Source organism: Otolemur garnettii, unplaced genomic scaffold (genome assembly GCF_000181295.1).
Source record: "Otolemur garnettii isolate 467f Iridium unplaced genomic scaffold, OtoGar3 scaffold00048, whole genome shotgun sequence".
NCBI classification, from domain to species: domain Eukaryota; kingdom Metazoa; phylum Chordata; class Mammalia; order Primates; family Galagidae; genus Otolemur; species Otolemur garnettii.
Genome location: NW_003852443.1, coordinates 7,473,848 through 7,492,676, shown reverse-complemented (window position 1 = coordinate 7,492,676; position 18,829 = coordinate 7,473,848). Strand labels below are relative to the sequence as shown.

General features: G+C 36.9%; 1 protein-coding gene across 3 annotated transcripts in view; it reads right to left on the bottom strand.

Annotated features, from left to right (window-relative positions):
• CCDC141 (coiled-coil domain containing 141) overlaps positions 1 to 18,829 on the bottom strand; it is a 187,236-nt gene that overhangs the window by 82,349 nt on the left and 86,058 nt on the right. For all 3 annotated transcript variants that reach the window (XM_003791474.3, XM_023514171.1, XM_023514172.1), the window contains exon 8: positions 9,211 to 9,405. In XM_003791474.3, the coding sequence (XP_003791522.1) occupies positions 9,211 to 9,405 (195 nt within the window). The remainder of the gene's footprint in view (positions 1 to 9,210; positions 9,406 to 18,829) is intronic.

Below are 18,829 nucleotides of genomic sequence, written 5' to 3'. Positions count from 1 at the left end.
TTTAATGTATTCTACTGGGGTGGGTTTCCTTCTTTCAATCTGTACAACAAATGGACCATTTTAATTAATTGTTTCTCACATCTGGACCTAAAATGTGTTTATTTTGAAAATGATAAAATGTCACATGTAAATTTTAAAAATGCCAATTTGGGTTTTAATTATTTTGTTTTCATCTGCAGCAATGATGTTGCTATAGGCATTGTTTTGAATCACTATCAGCATCTTGAAAAAGCAACACCATCTTTTTAAAAGACATTAAATTTTCAACAGCAGTAGCAGAAGCAAGGGAACCTATGACAATAATTACATTTCAAAATAAGTTTTAGACATTTCTTTGGCTGTCCCCCAAGTTTTGGTTCAGGCTGAACCAAATCCAGATCTTGCCCCCAAATCCGACCATGTTCATAAAATGAGTAAAGCCTCAGCCTCCTCTGTTTGCTTTTCTAATGAAATCATGTGCCTGTGAATGGAACGCATGGGATGTGAAACTTTATGACTTATCAACTATGTTTTACAGCTTTGGGTTCTGTTATAGCTGTTGCATAAAGACAGACTCATGATGTTAAGTTTTTGAGACATATATATTTATCTCTGTTTGAGAGATAAGTAAACAATGACAAATACATTTTGGACAATCAATAAATATTAACCAGAGTTTCTTTTTTGTGAACATACCAGAAATATAATTAATAAGATAATCTATAATCCTGAAAGGTGAGTTACTATAATGGGTACTATATTCATATTTCATACCATGTCCTCATAACTCTTAGCAGCATCTGGTAATTATAGATTGCCTCTCCAATCAGTCATTATCCAATCAACCTTTACTTGTTGGCAATTGACTTAACAAATAGGTTGACCAAACACAGTAGGAAACTATGAAAAGAAGTATCTTCAATTCTTGAATTATATGGGTCAGTTTCCACTTTTATCCCATGGCTGGTCTATGGCAGTAGCAATGTTCCTAATGCCCGTGTGTCAACGTTGCCATCTACTGCTCACTCTGTGTTCAAATGTCCATCTCTCTAGCCATGGGCCATGTTATTCCTGAGCTTTGAATGATGATCAAACCCTGGCAGAATTAAAAGGTAATCACTTGCACTTCTGGAGGCACAGGGCAAAAGCAGTGGGGGAACTCTTATCAATGTGGACAACTAGGCAATAACTATATTTTATTAAATTCACAAGTTAGAAAATATATTGGCTGATAAATTTTTTATATAGTTTGTTCTCTGCTGTGACCCAGCATTTAGAACTGGGTCTGACACCTAGCAGTTGCTCAATAAATATTTATGAATCAAGTTAATTCCCAAAGAAGTGAGACTATTCTCAGGCATTCGCCACGCTAGTTATTTAATGAATTCAATACAAAGAATTATTGTGATTTTTTTTTTAGTAAGTAATAATACCACTCTAGAATTGATAGAGGGAGAAATGAATGAAAATGATAGAATAAAGGGTTATTTTAATGAAAAACATGGTAAAAATATGGATGAGAAAAGAAAAATGTATGGTACAGAAAATTTACTAACAATAGTTCACTCTGCAGATACATGTTGGCATTCATTCCTTTCAATTTTAACACAATTTAAATAAAAGTAAAAAGCATATTTTTAAAATAATATACTTCATTTCTTACTAAGTGGACATTCAAGTTTTCCCACTCATTTATATATTACCCCTGATACTAACATTTATTTTCACACTAGTATTTGATACAGAAATTGAAGAAGGATATTGGTCTAGTTTCCACAAAATTGGAATGAGGTTGTTTTCTGAAAAACTAATTCCTCTTATCAAGAGTGGAATTGGTTTTTGAGAAAAGTACCTTTTTTAAAAGTGCCAGCTTCATCTTTTGATCCCACAGTGCTAATATCCAGATCTGCATGTGCTGGCAGAGAAAGCTCTCCACAGGGCTGTGGTCTTCCTATAGGTCTTCTGCTATGTCAAGAATGTAAAGCCCTGACTCTCCTTTATCTGGACCATTTCTCAGTGTTAGGTCTGCAAAGAACAACCTTTGGGCTTGAGGTAATGTCTCCCTCTGAGACAAAGGGCAGGCTTGCTTACTGCTGACTATCAAAGAGCACATTCCTCAAGTTTAGGGACTTTCCTCTGACTGCCACCTAATGCAAGTGTGGACGTCCATCTTGGCCCATCCACATCAGCTCTGTGGGAACTGGGGCTGAGGAAGCCAATGTGACATGCTGACCCTCTGGCTATTGCTTTTGCTATAATAATGTCTTTTTACTCTGACCTTGAAGTCATGTGTCTTCTGTTAGCATCTATGAAACTGTGATAGGTTAACATATTAGTTTGGTTGAAAGGGTAAAACCTCAGACCCCTCACAGTTCTTGGGAGCCTGATTTGATCTAAGAATGCTCACAATTGGGAAGGCTCACAATTGGGAAACCTGAAGGCACAACAAAGTGAAATTTTAAAAGGAAAATTCAGTGCTTTGGAAATAAGTAATTGATGTCATTGGAAAATATCCCTTTGCCAGTGTAAATGTATTTTTTAGAGTAGAAACAAATATTTTAAGAAATTTTGAAATTATATTAATTGCAAAAATACAGCCGTTTGTCCTCCCTGCAGGCGCCACCTACTGACAGAAGGCTCATGCAACCTTGCCACGAACGCCTTGCCCCTCCCCCATTTTGTTGGTGGTGATCAAGAGACTGCCTGGGAGGTACAAGTTACCTCCTAATGCTTGGGGCCCTTAAGTACTCCAGCTGGGAGACCAGAGTCTCCCAGAGACATAAAGGGTGTCTCAGCAGCTAGCTTACTTACACAAACATCAAGTAATAACCGGAAGTACAATGATATACACTATACATGCAGCCCTTCAAAGCAACTTCCAACTGAAGGAAATAGGCTGTGGCTGATTTATACTCATATGTGCTACTTGCCAGCTCTGAGAATAAACCGGGGAGCTTAATGTGATGCCCTCTGTTTAGAAGAGATGAAGACAGCAGTTGAGAGGGAACCAGAGAGGTTTGCTACACCTGCTAATGTAACCCATAGGCAATTCAGGACACTTCTCCCTGACACAGTCAGGGAACCAATCTTTGGGGTCTCAGAGACAAGCCCACAGCCAGCCCCACATCCTTGGCTCTCAAAAGAGAGGCCAGATGATATAGAACCAGTGGAAAAACTTAGGAAATATGAAAACTACAAGTGAAAGATCACCCCCTAAAGAAAACAAGAACTCCTTACCAATGGATACTAACCCAAACAAAAAGATTAAAATGACAGATGAAGAATTTCATACTTGGGTTGTAAGTAAACTCATGGAACTGCAAAAGAAAATAGAAACCCAACACAATGATGCCACAAATACAATGCCAGGACATGCTAAGGAAATTGAAGTATTAAAGAAAAATGAAACAGAACTCTTGGAAATGAAAAATTCACTCAAGGAATTACAAAGCACAGTGGAAAGCCCTAAGAATAGGCTTGATCAGGCAGAAGAAAGAATCTCAGAACATGAAGATAATACTTTTGAGCTAAATGAGTCAGTCAAAGAGAAAGAACAGAGAAACAAGAGCAGTGACTAAAGCCTACAAGAAACATGGGACTGTGTGAACAGGCCCAACATAAGACTCACAGGCATCCCTGAGGGGTGAAAATTCACAAGGGCTGAATGGATAATGTGTTCGAGGGAATTATTAAGGAAAATTTCCCAGGCCTTGTTAGAAACCTAGATATTCAGGTAAAAGAAGCACATAGGACTTCTGGGAAATTCATTGTGGAGAGGCAGTCATCACGACACATAATCATTGGGCTAGCCAAGGTAAACACAAAAAAGGCACTCCTGCAAGCAGTTAGGCTAGAATCTTGTATCCTGCAAAACTAAGCTTCTTACAGGAGAGAGATATAAAAATTTTCTCAATCATGAGGGAATTTGTGAAGACCAGACCTGCCCTACAGGAAGTGCTCAGACCTGCATTATACAATGGTCAGCACAATAGTCACCTACCAGTGTAAAACCATCCAGAAGCTAAAGTTCACGGCCCAGATAGTACAATGGCTCAAGAGGTAAAACAAGGTAATAAGGATCTACCCAACAGGATGAGCAGACATTCACCACTCATATCAATACTTTCAATCTATGTCGTAAACTCCCACAAAAGGGACATAGGCTGGCTTACTGAATTAAAAAAAATACAAGCCAAGAATCTGCTGTCTTTAAGAAACACAGCTAACCCACAAGGACCATTTAGACTCACTCAATGTGAAATATTTCATGCAAATGAAAACCAAAAGAAAGCCTGTGTAGACATTCTCATATCAGGTGACATTGATTTCAAGTCAATAAAAGTAAAAAAAGACAAAGATGGTCACCAAATAATGTTAAAGGGAACAATACAAGAAGACTCTACTATCTTAAATATTTATGCACCTAACATAGAAGCACTCAGATTCATAAACCAAATTCTACTTGACTTCAACAAAATGATGACTAGCAGTGCCATAATCACCAGAGAATTCAACATCCCACAGACAGAACAGGACAAATCCTCTAAAAATAAGCAAAGAAACAAGGAGCTTAAAGAGAACTCTAGAACAAATGGGCCTAACAGACAATTACAGAACATTTTACCCTGAAGCTACTGAATATACATTCTTCTCATCAGGTCGTAGAACATACTGTAAGATTGATCACCTCCTGGGCTATAGGACATGTCTCAACAGATTAAAAAAGATTATACCATGTATCTTCTCAACCACAGTGGAATAAAAATAGAAATAAATTCCAACAGAAATAGCTTATACAAACAAAAACTGAGCAACGTATTGCTGAATAATAGTTGGGTCAATGAAGAGGTTAAGGTAGAAATCAAAAGATTTTTTGAACTAAATAATAAAGGGGACACAAGTTATCAAAATCTATGGGATATAGAAAAAGCAATCCTGAAAAGAAAACTCATAGCCTTAAATGCCCTCATCCAAAAGACAGAAAGATCACCAATCAACAATATAATGAATCATCTTAAGGAAATGGAAAAGGTAGAGCAAACCAATCCCCTAACCCTAATCCTAACCCAAATAAATAAGCAATATCAGAGCAGAACTAAATTGAGAACTAATAACTACATAGAAGACTAATGAAGCAAAAAGTCCATTCCTTGAAAAGATAAACAAAATTGGCAAGCCTCTAGCTAATCAAAAACAGAAATGACTCTAGTAGGCTTAATCAAGAATGAAAAAGGGGAATTACCTCTACTAGGTGTATACCCAGATGATCAAAAATTATTTTACAACAAAGACATTTGCACCAGAATGTTTAGTGCAGCCCAATTCATAATAGCCAAGACGTGGAAACAGCCCAAGTGCCCATTGACCCATGAATAGATTAACAAATTGTGGTATATGTACACCATGGAATACTATGTAGCCATAAAAAGATGGAGACTTCACATCTTTTATGTTTTCCTGGATGGAGCTGGAACATATTCTTCTTAGTAAAGTTTTCAAGAATGAAAAAAAAAAGTATCCAATGTACACAATACTACTATGAAATCAATAACATAACCACCTACACATTCATATGAATGGTAAAACATAACTATAGTCCAGAAAGTAGAAGGGAAGAGGAGAGAGAGGGGAAGGGGGGATATGGGAGGAAGGAGGGTATTTGGGGGACCTCACATAATGTGCATGATGTAATGGTACATTTCAAAACTACTAAGAAATGAGTATAATTATAATGGACATGTTACTTAGTTCAATGTAAACATTTCACATTGTATATTGAAGCAGTACCCCGAACCCCATAAATGCAACAATGTACAAAGTTTTGATTTAATAAAAAGTAATTAATAAAAAGAAAAAAAAGAGAATTACAAATTTGTGATACAAATTTGGTTTGCTAAGAATTTATTAAAATTTTTGCATCTATATTGATAAGAGAAATTGGTCTGTAGTTTTCTTTTCTAGTTGTGTCCTTTTGTTGCTTTGGTATCAAGGTGATATTGGGCATTAGTATCACAGAAATACAAAACATTATCTTGAAATACTATAAAAATCTCTATGCTTACAAACTTGAAAACATGGAGGAAATGAACAGATCTTTGGAAACACATAACCACTATATATATGCTCAATCAGAAGATATAGAACTCCTCAACAGACCAGTATCAAGCACTGAAATTGAAACAGCAAGAAAATTACCTTCCAACAAAAAAGTCTAAGATCAGATAGTTTCACATTTTAATTTTACCAAATATACAAAGAAGAGCTTGTACGTATCCTGCAGAAAATATTCGATAACACTGAGAAGGAACGTATCCTCCCTAACTCATTCTATAAAGCCAAAATCACCTTGATACCAAAGCAAGAAAAGAACATAACTAGAAACCTACAGACCAATATCTCTTACCAATATAGATGCAAAAATTTTCAATAAATTCTTAGTAAACCAAATTCAGCTAGCTGCAAATTGAAAAAATAATTCATCATGACCAAGTGGACTTTACTGCAGAAAGGATGTTTCAACAAAATCAAATTTATAAATGTTATCCACTATATAAATAAATGCAAAAACAAAGACTGATAGATCTTTTCAATAGATGCAGAAAAAAGTTGGACAAAATTTAGCACACTTTTATGATAAGAATGTGTGACAAAACGGGCATAGATAGGACTTACCTCAAAATTAGAAAGGCCATCTACTACAAACCCACATAATATTAATGGGAAAAAATTGAAAGACTTCCTGTTTAGAACTAGAACCAGCAAGGTTGCCTGCCCACTATCTCCAATTCTGTTCAACATAGTTCTGGGAAGAGAAGGAACTACAGGGTATCCAATGGGGAGAGACGAGTTCAAATCATTGCTCTTTGCCGATGACATGCTTTATATCTAGAGATCTCCAAAGGTTCAACCAAGAGACTCTTGGAGTTGATATGTAAATTTGGTAAAGTCTCAGGCTACAAAGTAAATGTGCACAAATCGGTAGCTTTCATATACCCCAACAACAGTCAAGCTGAGAATTAAATAAAAAATAGAATATACCTTTCCCAGTAGCAACAAAGAAAATAACACACCTGAGAATATAATTAAGTAAGGAAGTGAAAAACCTCTACAGGGAGAACTATAAAACACTGAGGAAAGAAATTGCAGAGGATATAATCCATGCTCATGGATCAGCAGAATCAACATTGTTAAAATGGCTATACTACTCAAAGTGATTTAAATTCCCATTAAAATACCCATGCCACTTTTCGCAGATCTAGAAAAAATAGTTCTACACTTTATATGGAAACAGACAAGACCCTAAGTGGTCGATGCAACCCTACATAATAAGAACAAAATGGGAGGCATCACCTTACCAGACTTCAAGATAATACAAGGAGGCTACAGTAATGCAAACAGCATTGTAGTGGCACAAAAACAGAGGCATAGACCTATGGATCTGAACAGAGAAGCCAGAGATAAAACAATCCTCTTATTTCCATCCGATTTTTGACACAACAGGTAAAAACACACATTGGGGAAAAGAATCTCTGTTCAACAAATGGTTCTGGGAAAGCTGGATAGCCACATGTAAAAGACTGAATCAGGATCTGTACCTCCTATAAAATTAACTCTCAATGGATTAAAGACTTAAGCCTAAGGCATAAAACTATAAGAAATCTAGAAGAAAATGTTGGAAAAACTTATAGATGTTGGCCTTGGGAAACATTTTATGAAGAAGACTTCAAAAACAATCATAGCAACAACAAAAATAAACAAGTAGGACCCTATCAAATAAAAAGTTTTAGACAGCCAAGGACACAGTTGATAGAGTGAATAGTAAATTCTCCCACAGAATGAGAGAAAAGTTTGCATGCTATATATCTGTGACTTTTACAAGAGATATTCCTCAAGGCCCAGCAATCGTATTGAAGAAAACTTCCACTGGCAAGATACCAAATAATGACAGCAGAGAAAGCAAGAGTAAGAATATGAGGATGAAAGAAACTCTACATTTGGCAAGACTATAAACTACTATAAACTAGTTGCACTGTCTTGCAGCAACATGTCCTACAACCGTTTTCCTTAGAAACAATATTAATGGACTTGCGTGATGACCTACTCATTTTGTAGAATAAACTTGTCATGGAAATTTAAAAGTCTCATATTCAATAGCAGAATTGCTGAAGAGAAACTTAATTAACTAGCACCTAACATCCAGTAATATGTTATGTCTTTCTCTCAGCTTAAAGAAATCCCTAACAACAAATAATTTAATAGTAAATGCTTCTTTATCTTTCTCCCCCATAATTCTGGCACCTCTATTTTGGAATTCTACTATTCATCCTTTTCAAAAAGGTTCTTCTTCATAAACTAGTTCACAATTAAGTCACTATTTTGATATATCCCAGGACATTATATTCAGAGTACAGATGTTATGATTTAGGTCACACTGTACCTAGCTTCTGGGGGTTTCCGCATTCCTTTCCTGTCACATTGTCCATTTTTAAAAATATCTGTTAAATTTAAAATACCAAATAATTCTAATAAGGCAGTTTAAAGGTGTATGTTGTATTGAGAAAAGTGAAAAAACTTTCAAATAAGATCACCAGCCTCATATACTGAACACTCAAGTGATGTGAACAGGTGGACATTGCCACTCAGTGGGAACCACCTGATACAATCAATATTTAATGAATCCACAAAGAGAAGCAGAGCACTTCTTAACCTCAAGAGTACCTGGCGATGGTTCAAAGCAAGATCTCCCTTATGCTCATTTAAAAAGGAAAGACCAAGTACAGGATCAGGCTAACACACTGTTTCTAGCCTTACAGTTTGCATGCAGAAGGCTGGTAATATTCATGGATTTTTAACCTCATCAATGAAAGAGGATTTACAAAAAGAACAAAAGGGCTTTTGGTAAAAATTTTAAGGCTTTTTAAAAATCGTGATGTATTTATAATTCCCTTCTTCCATGAGAAATGCTACAATGTAGGCTTAAGTCCCCCCTCCAATAGGCTTGATGATAAAACCCTGAGATAAAACCCTCATCAGATTTTTTTAAAGTAACCCTTTCAACATGAAAGCAAATAATGGCCACAATAGGAATACATTTTACAATCTTTGCTGCTATCAAGTTCGAAATTCCACATGGAGTTTTGATATTTGTGATGTGCTTTAGCCATTTGAAGTAATGGGCCTCCCACTGTTCTGCCTGATTACCTAAAATTATCAGCTTGACCTTACACTGACCTTGTTAGCACTGTTAAAAAAATCATTTGCCTTTTTTAACCAGGTGTTCCTTTGCACCGCAAGTTGACCAAATTCTTCTTGAAGCCGATTCAGTTTCTGGTTAGAGAGTTGTAGATGTTCTTTCTCCACCTGATCCTTGGACAGCAGGATTCCCAGGGCCTCACTCTTCAGCTTCTCAGCAGCACAGTTCCATTCCTACAAGAGAAAGTTCCTTTAGTTTATTTTACACCTCTCCCCTGTTAGGGACCCCTCACATTTCTATGTTGGACTCTAACCTCCAATGAGAGGATATTACCAGGCAGGGCCTTTGAAAGGTGATGAGTACAAGCTTCTTAACCCTTCATCCATGTGAAGACAAAAGAAATCAGCAGGCTGAAACTCAGACGAGGGCTCTCACTGCAACCCGACCATGCTGGCATCCTGGTCTTGGACTGCTCCCCTCAGGAACAGTGCTAAATAAATGTCTATTGTTTATAAGCTGCCCAGTCTGTGTTACCTTGTTATAACAGCTTGAATTGACTAATAAGATTCAGGGAACATCTGGGTAGTTGAATCTATCAGAAATCTGTCAGATACTCAAATCATAAAAGTATAATAAATATGTAGTAATAAATGCTATGCTACAGGTTTGAGCACCAAGATGTGTATACAGTATATATAATAGGGAAAAGATGCAGGAAAGAGGAAAGAATGAGAAAGAGAGAAGGAGAGAGAGAGAGAGTTATGACAGAAGAAAGAGACAGGGAGTTGGGATGAGCGACTGATGGGCACACAGCTGACCTGAGCACAGGCCACTTTTATCTCTGTTAACTCTTATTTGGAAAACACCTCAAATATAGTCAATAGCATTTTTAAACTCTAACTCATTTTCTTAATTAAGGATAAAAAACTATTTCTCCCACAATTCAATCATGGTCAGTGCAGTGTGTACAAGAAAGGGAGAGAAATCACATATCCTTTACCTATACTTAGAACTGAAATTAAGCCCTGTTATTCATTACAAAGTTAATAGTTCTTATTGTTCAGTATTTTCTCCTGCCTGACCTCGGTTCTACCTCTCAAGGCTTCACTCTTAATGGTATTGAAATCTTTCAGAAAATGAAAAGAGGTAGTCTTCCCCTTAGTGGGTGTGAGGATGGAAAAACATAAGTAGAAAAGAAAGAAAATAAGAGTTGGAGTAAATCAAACATATTAACATTGAGTTATGTTAACCTGAAGGGAAATTCAGGTTTCTTATGAAAGGACTGAAGCCTAATCAAGTTTCATAAAATACAAATCACCTCTAACATAGACATCTAGTTAGTGAATCTGTGGTACCCGTCTCAACTGAGATTGAATGGTAAGCATAGACTATTTGTTAAAGCATGGGGAATTCAGCACCAGGTTTTAAACAGCTCAGTCCAACTCCACCCTGCTTTGTTCCCTCAGTGCAAAGTGTCCTGTTATTAAATTACATTTATTATATTACACTGTATAAAATAAGTATAATTTTAGTGCAATTTACTCTTACTGTTTCCAGTCATTCATTTCACAAGATGTATTAGGCACCATGTACCTGGCACTATGCTACGACAGATGTCTTGGGGTATATACACAAAGAATAAAATGTAGTTCTTTACTTTGACAACACATAAACTATTATTTTATATAACTTGCATATATACTTACTTGATGAAATACATAAAATAAATGCTGGTTCTATAGACATGCATTCAAACACAATATTTTAAATAACAATTAGTGGGTTTTAAAGGGAGAAATTATGCACAGTATTTTGTGGTGCTCGTAGGATCTGTTCTAGTATTTATGAAAGAGAAAAATATTTTGATCAATGGATATAGGAGTAAGGAAGGCAGATGTAATAATTTGGCTTATTTTGGACTACCTGTTATGAAATCGTGAGTTGTATTTATAATTCTCAAAAACTCTTAAATTAGATTTTTCCTAGTATTTACATAGAATCAGAAGAGTATTTACATATCCAATCAGTGGCAGTACCAGAACTCAGTCAAAGGTCTGTATATTGTGCTACCTTCCAGAAAATTGAAAACCGACTCCAAAATCTCCACATTCTTCAGTGAATGCAAAGGCAATACTCTTAGACATGGGTATAGGCTATGTGAGTTCTTAAGATCCTTCATTTCTAAAAGTGCTTAAGTGTCTCCTCTTAAAGATAACTAATAAGTGCTGTGATGTTATTTCATAAGGTATTATAACCCCCCACACACACACAAGCTTAAAAACAATTAATTTAACTTATTGAGAATAGCAAATATTTTCAAAACAGCATAATTTCTAGAACTTGTAATAGGCACTCAAGTCCAAATTTTCTTCCCATCAGTTTTTTATAGGTCCTTAGCACCCCCCAATTTGTTCTTTACTCAAGCTATTGGTTTCCCGGTTTTAAAATAGTAAAGAAATGTCCCTCAAAATGTTATTGATTAGTTGTTATATATTGATCAGTATTACAGGTTAAGCAAAGGAAAATAGTTTTATTTACTGCAGTGCTTCTCAGAATCTTCAATTTGTAAACGTGCATTGAGACTTTTCTAGAGTGATGTGAAGTATTTTGCACAAAACTTTTTTATTATTATTAAATCGTAGCTGCGTACATTAATGGGGTACAATGTGCTGGGTTTATATACAATTTGAAATACTTCCATCAAACTGGTTAACATAGCCTTATGCACAAAACTTTTTGACTAAGCTTTGCTAATTATCTTAGGGGACCAAAGCTCCAATTGGAACAGTGCTGGGAAAAACCACTCTGTGTCTAAGAGCTGCCGAATCACCTGCTGGGCTCACCTGCTTTCACAACTCTGTTCCTTTCCTGTTTTATTGTTTCCCTACCTCTCTAGCTTCTCAATGAGTCCATTTCCTCCCTTTGTACCATTCTTTCTTCTTCTGTCTGTTGAGATCTGTGGGTCATTAATCCTCAATGAACTCTGGTGGAGAAATGATTAACAGGTACAAAGCAGGTGATTCTTTAAAAAAATGGCATTGGTTAGAACCCTCTATGCTTATTAGGGGAAGACAACTTAACAAATATAGAGGAATTTGGTGAGGGCCCAGCATTGGAGGGGCAAAGATGTGGTAGAAGTTCGGTTATGGGGAAAGGGGTTATAGCTCAGCCTGACAAACACTAAGTTCCAGGCTGTTGTCTTAACTGCAACACAGTAAAGGTAGATTTGTCTTTCTGTATTTTAACACTGTGCTAAGTACTTTCCATATATTATTGCATTTCCTCTTCACCAAATCCCTAATGTTATTACCTTCATTTTGCAGACAGAGTAACTGGCACTCAGAGGGATTATCAACTTGGCCAAGGTCTCAACATGAGTGAGTGAAAGAGCTGAAATTTAAACTCAAGGAGTTTGACTCTCCAACCTCTTAACCAGCACCCCAGCCCCAGCTATGTGTAGAGTGATATATCGTATTTCCCAGGATAGGATGATTAACCATATTTGTCCAGGAAAAACTCCATGTGCCCCCCAAAAGGCCCCGTAGATGATAAAAGTTTCATACAATCCTGGGGTTTTCTGATAAGAAATCAGAAACTTCACAACTTCAAAATCAACACGAAGCAATTACAGATATAATTGAAAATTTACAGTCCAAACTAAGGCTTAGTTTGCTTAGCCATTGGTTGAAAATGATAAAGCACTTCTCTTTGAATAAGAAAGAAAATACCTGTTTTCTACCAATGCTTGTAAATCTGCCATTAGTATAAATTTTACAAACAACATTTAAGAGAGACTTCTGGAGTGCAGCCAAGCCTTTGAAAACCCACTTTACCCTTGTGCTTCACATCAGGCTATGAAAAGTGGGCTGTGACCTTCCAAAGAAGCTGTCAAGGACCATTTTGTGCCTCTTATCTTTTTTTTATTCTCTCTCCCCAGTCTTCTTAATTACATTTTCACATGAGCTCTGTGGGTATTCAATGAAGCCAGGTCCATTCAATATTTCTATTCAATCTTCTCAGAAAATTGGTTCTGTTTTCTTTGGGCCGTCTATAGGCAGTTTCAGACGCATTTCTATACCATTCTGATGATGTATTTGCCCAGGCCTTTCTCCTAGGGGATGCTTCCACTATTTTACTTTTACGATAAAACTTTCCAGAGTCATCTGTCTCCATCACGCTATTTAAAAAATACAGTTGTCACCCTTTGTCAAGGCTGGAGGAGCCCCATGAAGAAAATCTTGACCCATTTTCCCTACGCTGCTGCTGCCTGCCTGCTACGTGTTAAACCTCAACCAGGGTCTCAGTCACTTTGCAATAAAATATTTCCAGTACTTGTCCCCGCCAACGGAAAACCAAAGCCTGCCATTTCCTTGGCTTTTCAATGTGACACTGTGCATATCTCTGACCCAATAAGGACACGGGGCACTGCGTGTTCCCAGGCTCAGAGGGTCTCCCCAGGTCGCTCCATTATTTTCATTTGTCACTCACAGTAGGAACCTTTTTAACTGCACCTTTCAGTATTCCATTTGCTGAGGAAATTGAGCTTCTCTCGGAGCCCTTGATTGAAAAGGTACTTTTAAGAGGATTAGTGCTGATAGACAAGAAGGCGAAAAAGATTTCTTCTTTCTTTTTTTTTTTTTCTCCCCAGTCCCAGGTTAGCTCTTTAAATGAAGTTACAGATTGGCATAAAAATTATCCAGCAAGGAGATTCAAAAAGTAAAATGTTCGCTACTCCAATTGAAAAGAAAAAAAAAAGAACTAATAACCATGGTATATGAGTAATCTCTTATCCACACAAAAACGTCCCTGTACATGGGGGGATTGAATGATCCAACACCATGTAGTAAATTTTCATCATGGGATTGACTTTAGAATGCAAATTTTAAGTGAAGGAAATATAGACAAGGAGCAATAGGAGGTATATTTGTAAACTCCTAAAAAATATCGATTGTGGAGATTACTGACCAAAATCAGATCTGGCCTAAGCACGTGTTGAAAGTTTACATATAGTTCCTGAAGCATGGTAATTCCTAGGCCATCTCATTAGATACAGCCCATTTCTTACTTAATCCCTAAATCTACGATCCCATTTGGTTCAGCACAAGGAGAATTAACTCATTGACACAAAAATCATAGAATTTTACATGATTGCATTAGCAGATGGTACTAACAAAACAAACCTGGCAATTTTAATCAGAGAATATTTGAAAGTCTGCTTTGAGCAGAATTTTTTTTTCTAAAGAAGTGTTTATGCATTTGCAGAGTAGCACTGAGCCCTTAAAAAGCTGAAATTTTCTGTTGATGTCACGTTGGATTGCATGCTGGGTGGCAATTTCTTTTCCTCATGCTCCCTTCCCGACATTTCTATGCTGACCTCTATGGGGGCAAGGTCACCCTAGAGAGAAGTGTCTCAGCCCACTTGCCAATGTGTCCAGGGTTCAGGGCCTCCTGGCCATTTGAACGTTGCCCTCACTGTGATGCTTTCCAGCTCAGGCAGAATTTGCTAGGAGGAAAAACTGTGATTTTGTGTCTCACCTAGAGAGGAAAGAAGTGTGCTGTCTCACCTCCCAGCTATAAGGCAGAGAATAACCACTACTGGATGAAGGGGATTCAGGAGTAAGAGCAGGAACTGGAGCTGGAAGTCCCCTCTTTATTCCAGGCTCATTCAGTAGCTCCAGGCAGAGTATTTTGCCTTTTGACCATTCCTGTCCCTGCAGCTCAGTGACAGTCACCATCACTTGGTACCTACATGCTTCTGCTTCTCTAGTGACTCATTTAATTCAGTGACAAATTGGCTGTGCTTCAAATTCCTGAATTTTAGGCCCTCTCCAAATTGGGAATATTGGCTGTATTATTCATAAATTCACCCTACCTGGAGTGGCACTGACAGTCTATCAGGGAAATGACAGCTATCACCAAATTAATTTGAGTATTAAATGACGCTTTTATCCACTCTCAGTTCATTCAAATATTTTTAACATTGCAGAAAAAATAAAATAGCCCCTGGCTTGGAAGTCTCCTGTTTCCCTTATTTTCTTCAGTGTTTGGCCACTGAGTGGAGCCCACAGTCCAGCAGCACAGAGCAGGGTGCTTGTTGCTAATAAATACTGAAGCAAATGGACGTGTAGCAAAAGAAACTTTGCAAATCAAATAAAGCTGCAGCTAACTACTCTGATAAGCAAATTTTCAAAACAGTGATTGGGCAGAAGTGCATTTTTTGTTTGCTTAGTTCAACATAGTTTTTAGATGAAAATTTAATTACATGAGAAGTGAAGAGTGGAAATAGTCCCAAGATTTGTGTTTTCCAAAAATTCTTATCTCTTCTTTAGTGTCTTGTTCTTGATTTCCTCAGATTTCTTGTCCCTCTTAATCGCATTGCCTTCCAGTTGATTAAGTAAGGAACAGTCTGATTGGCATGTTCATTTTTACTCATACTTAATGAAAGTCTAGCTTTCCCAAACGTTTTCGTCTAACACAATTTGCCTATAGTCAGATTGTGCCATGAGCTGACTGGTGGTCCCAGTTCTTATTAATGTCCTCAAGACATCTACTCTTTCATTATCTAGAAATCTATTGAAGATATTTTCCAAATCTCAACGTGTATCATCCAACTGTGGGGGAAATTGTTGGGTTGTGATGTTTGTCTCTGGTGGAGATTTCCCTCCTACTAGAAAAGAGGGTCTGTTTATGATGTTTTATTCACAGTGAACATCAAATACAGATTAAATCAAAGGCTCCTAAACCTGACAGATGGTTAGCCTCTCCTGGGAAGGTTTTAAAACATTTTCAGGTTTACTCCATATCCACTCAATCATAATTATCTTGGTAGGGTGAAAAAAATATGTATTTTTAAAAATCTGAAGCATTTTGTTTAAAATTAGGGGCAAGGGCCAGGTATGGTAGCTCATATCTATAATCCTATCACTCTGGGAGGCTGAGGAGCCCCAGAGCTTGAGCTTAGGAGTTCCAGATCAGCCTGAGCAAGAGTGAGACCACATCTCTATTAAAAACGGAAAAATTAGCTGGGTGTTGCAGCAGGCTCCTGCAGTTCTAGCTCCTCCAGAGGCTCAGGCAAGAGGATTGCTTGAACCCAGAAGTTTGAGATTACTGTGAGCTATGATGACACCATCGCACTCTAGCCTGGGTGACAGAGTGAAACTCTTGTCTCCAAAAGATAAATAAATGAATATATAAATAAAATCAGGGGCAAGGAAATTATACTTATAACAAGTCACATTTTGGAACCATTGATCCAAAACATCTTAAGATATTTAATGAACAAGTAATATTTACCTAGAAAAGTTTATGTATAATCATCTTGATAATTAGAGGATGGATTATATAATAATAGTTTTAACCTTGAAACGTTCAACTAACTTGATTCTGTGAAAATTACATTGTTGCATTAATGACTTCTAAACTTAAAATATAACTTGAGTTTTACAAATTACTTCACTGGGCTGGGCTGTGGAAGATACAGTGACCAATAAACAAAATCACTGTTACTACACCTTTGAATGATTAATATACCAATCCACCATCAGTTTAGATAGCCCCAGTGTAATGTTGGACATCATTAGTCTTCATTCACAAAAAAACAAAGCCTTTCTTTCTGCTTTCTACTTTCTTTCCATCACTGCCTCAGATTAAAGGGCCACTGATTTCAAAGAGAAATAAAGTGTTAAAAATAATAATAGCTGCAAATCTGATCGGATTTTTCTTTCTCAAACTTTTTGTACACCTCTATGGTTACTTTAAACTACAGTTGCAAATTTTTATATGCATATTTTTAATAGTTGTTTACTGTATTTTTACTACAGGAAAAAATCTTACCTCTAACGATATGGAAGAAATATCGTTAGATATTCTAACCGAGTCTAGTCAAGGTTAGAATTTCTTCAACATATCTTCCCTTTTTTGCAGGCTCTAGTTTTCAGCTTATCACTAAGTACATGCACAGGACTCTCATTCATACTAAATAATCTATGAGCCAGCAGAAAATGATCCTGGGATGGACAATCCACAACTCTCTGACATTGCATGTAGAGCAATCTAAAAAGCATTATTCAATACCTCTTAAAAGGTATTGGGAAACAAAGTAAGTGTTTAGCAGAAAGTGAAATCAGTTCTGATTTGGGGAATCTGAGAAGCCCTCTTAAAAATGGGCAAGAGTTTCAACTGTGAGCAGAGTGAGGGCATGGGAAAAAAGGTAATGGGTGATCCAAGTGGGAGAGACAGTGGGATCCAGAGCACCAAGGCAAGGGTATTGGGGTCAACCAGGAGATGTGGAGGAAGATTCTGGATCCTTACAGAAATAGAGCTAACTTAGTCTGGGGAATTAATAAGAGTTTCTCATGGGAAGTAATGTCTGAGCTGAGACCTCATACAAGTAGATGCGACTTCCATAGGCCAAAGAGGTCTGGAGGTGGGGTGATGAGTGAAGGGAGACTGAAAAATAAGATATTAAGAGTAAGGACATACAAGTGAGGAGGGGACGGGACCAGTGAGATCTAGAATGGGATCCGTTTCTGCTGGAAATGAGGGGAAACAGATAAAAGGAGGAGAAACCCTGAAGAAGAAACAAAAAGTTTAGGTAGAGGAGAAAAGAGCAAGAAACTTCATGGTCTAGCAATAAGCAACTTGACATTCAGTAAAGCCTGGCTCCTCCATGGTTGAGAATTTAAAAAGAGGATGAAAGTTTGGGGTTAGTTGTTATTGGGAATGGGGTAGGGAATTGACAGATAATAAGTAAAGGAATTTGTAAGGCTAACTGATAATAAATAAATTACATTTGAAGTAGAACTGACTGTAAAAATTATACTAATTGTCTCATCTTTCAGAATTAGGAAGAAACAGAGAAACTGAATGATCAGATTAATTCACAATAGCCCTTGTGGTCCAGGCTGAGCAGCAGTAGGGCCTAGGCTAGGAAAAAACAGAAGGAAAGGAGGCTGTGATGACTGCAGTTTTAGATGATGCCACAAAACAAAGTGTGGCAGGAACAGGAGTGGGAAGTTGAAGGGAGCTGCAAATAAAGGCTTCTGGAGTAAAGAAGGCCAAGTGGATGTGAAATTAGCAGAGGAAGATTATAGGTAATTTATGGCATGACTATGTTAACCTTAAGAAAATGCCTTCTCAGGTGTCCACTTAAAGTAGACTCAATTTTACTAACATTGTGATAGCAACATTATTACCATGATTTTTAGCAATAGTATATTACACATATTATAATATTATTATAATAATAAATCATATCTACTATTAGTATATCTTATAGAGGGTGCCAAAAAGTTATAATAATATATTATATATACTATAATGTTAGTAGATCTTATAGAGGGTGCCAAAAAAATGTGTACACATTTTAAGAGAAAAATCTGTCCTCTTCATGCCTGTCACATGGTGATGCGAGCATTAATTTGATCAATGCCATCTTTTGAGGGAATGTTATACTACACATTGCTATTGTCATTCAATTCAATTTCAAAAAGTAATGCTTAGATAACATTTCTTAAAATGTGTATACATTGTTTGGCACCCTTAGTATATACTATAATATTATCACAATAATAATAACTGTAAAGTACTATGCTTTGCAGGAATTTTTACTTAAGTGCTGACACATTCCAAAGAAGAAGAGGAGGAAAAGGAAGAGGA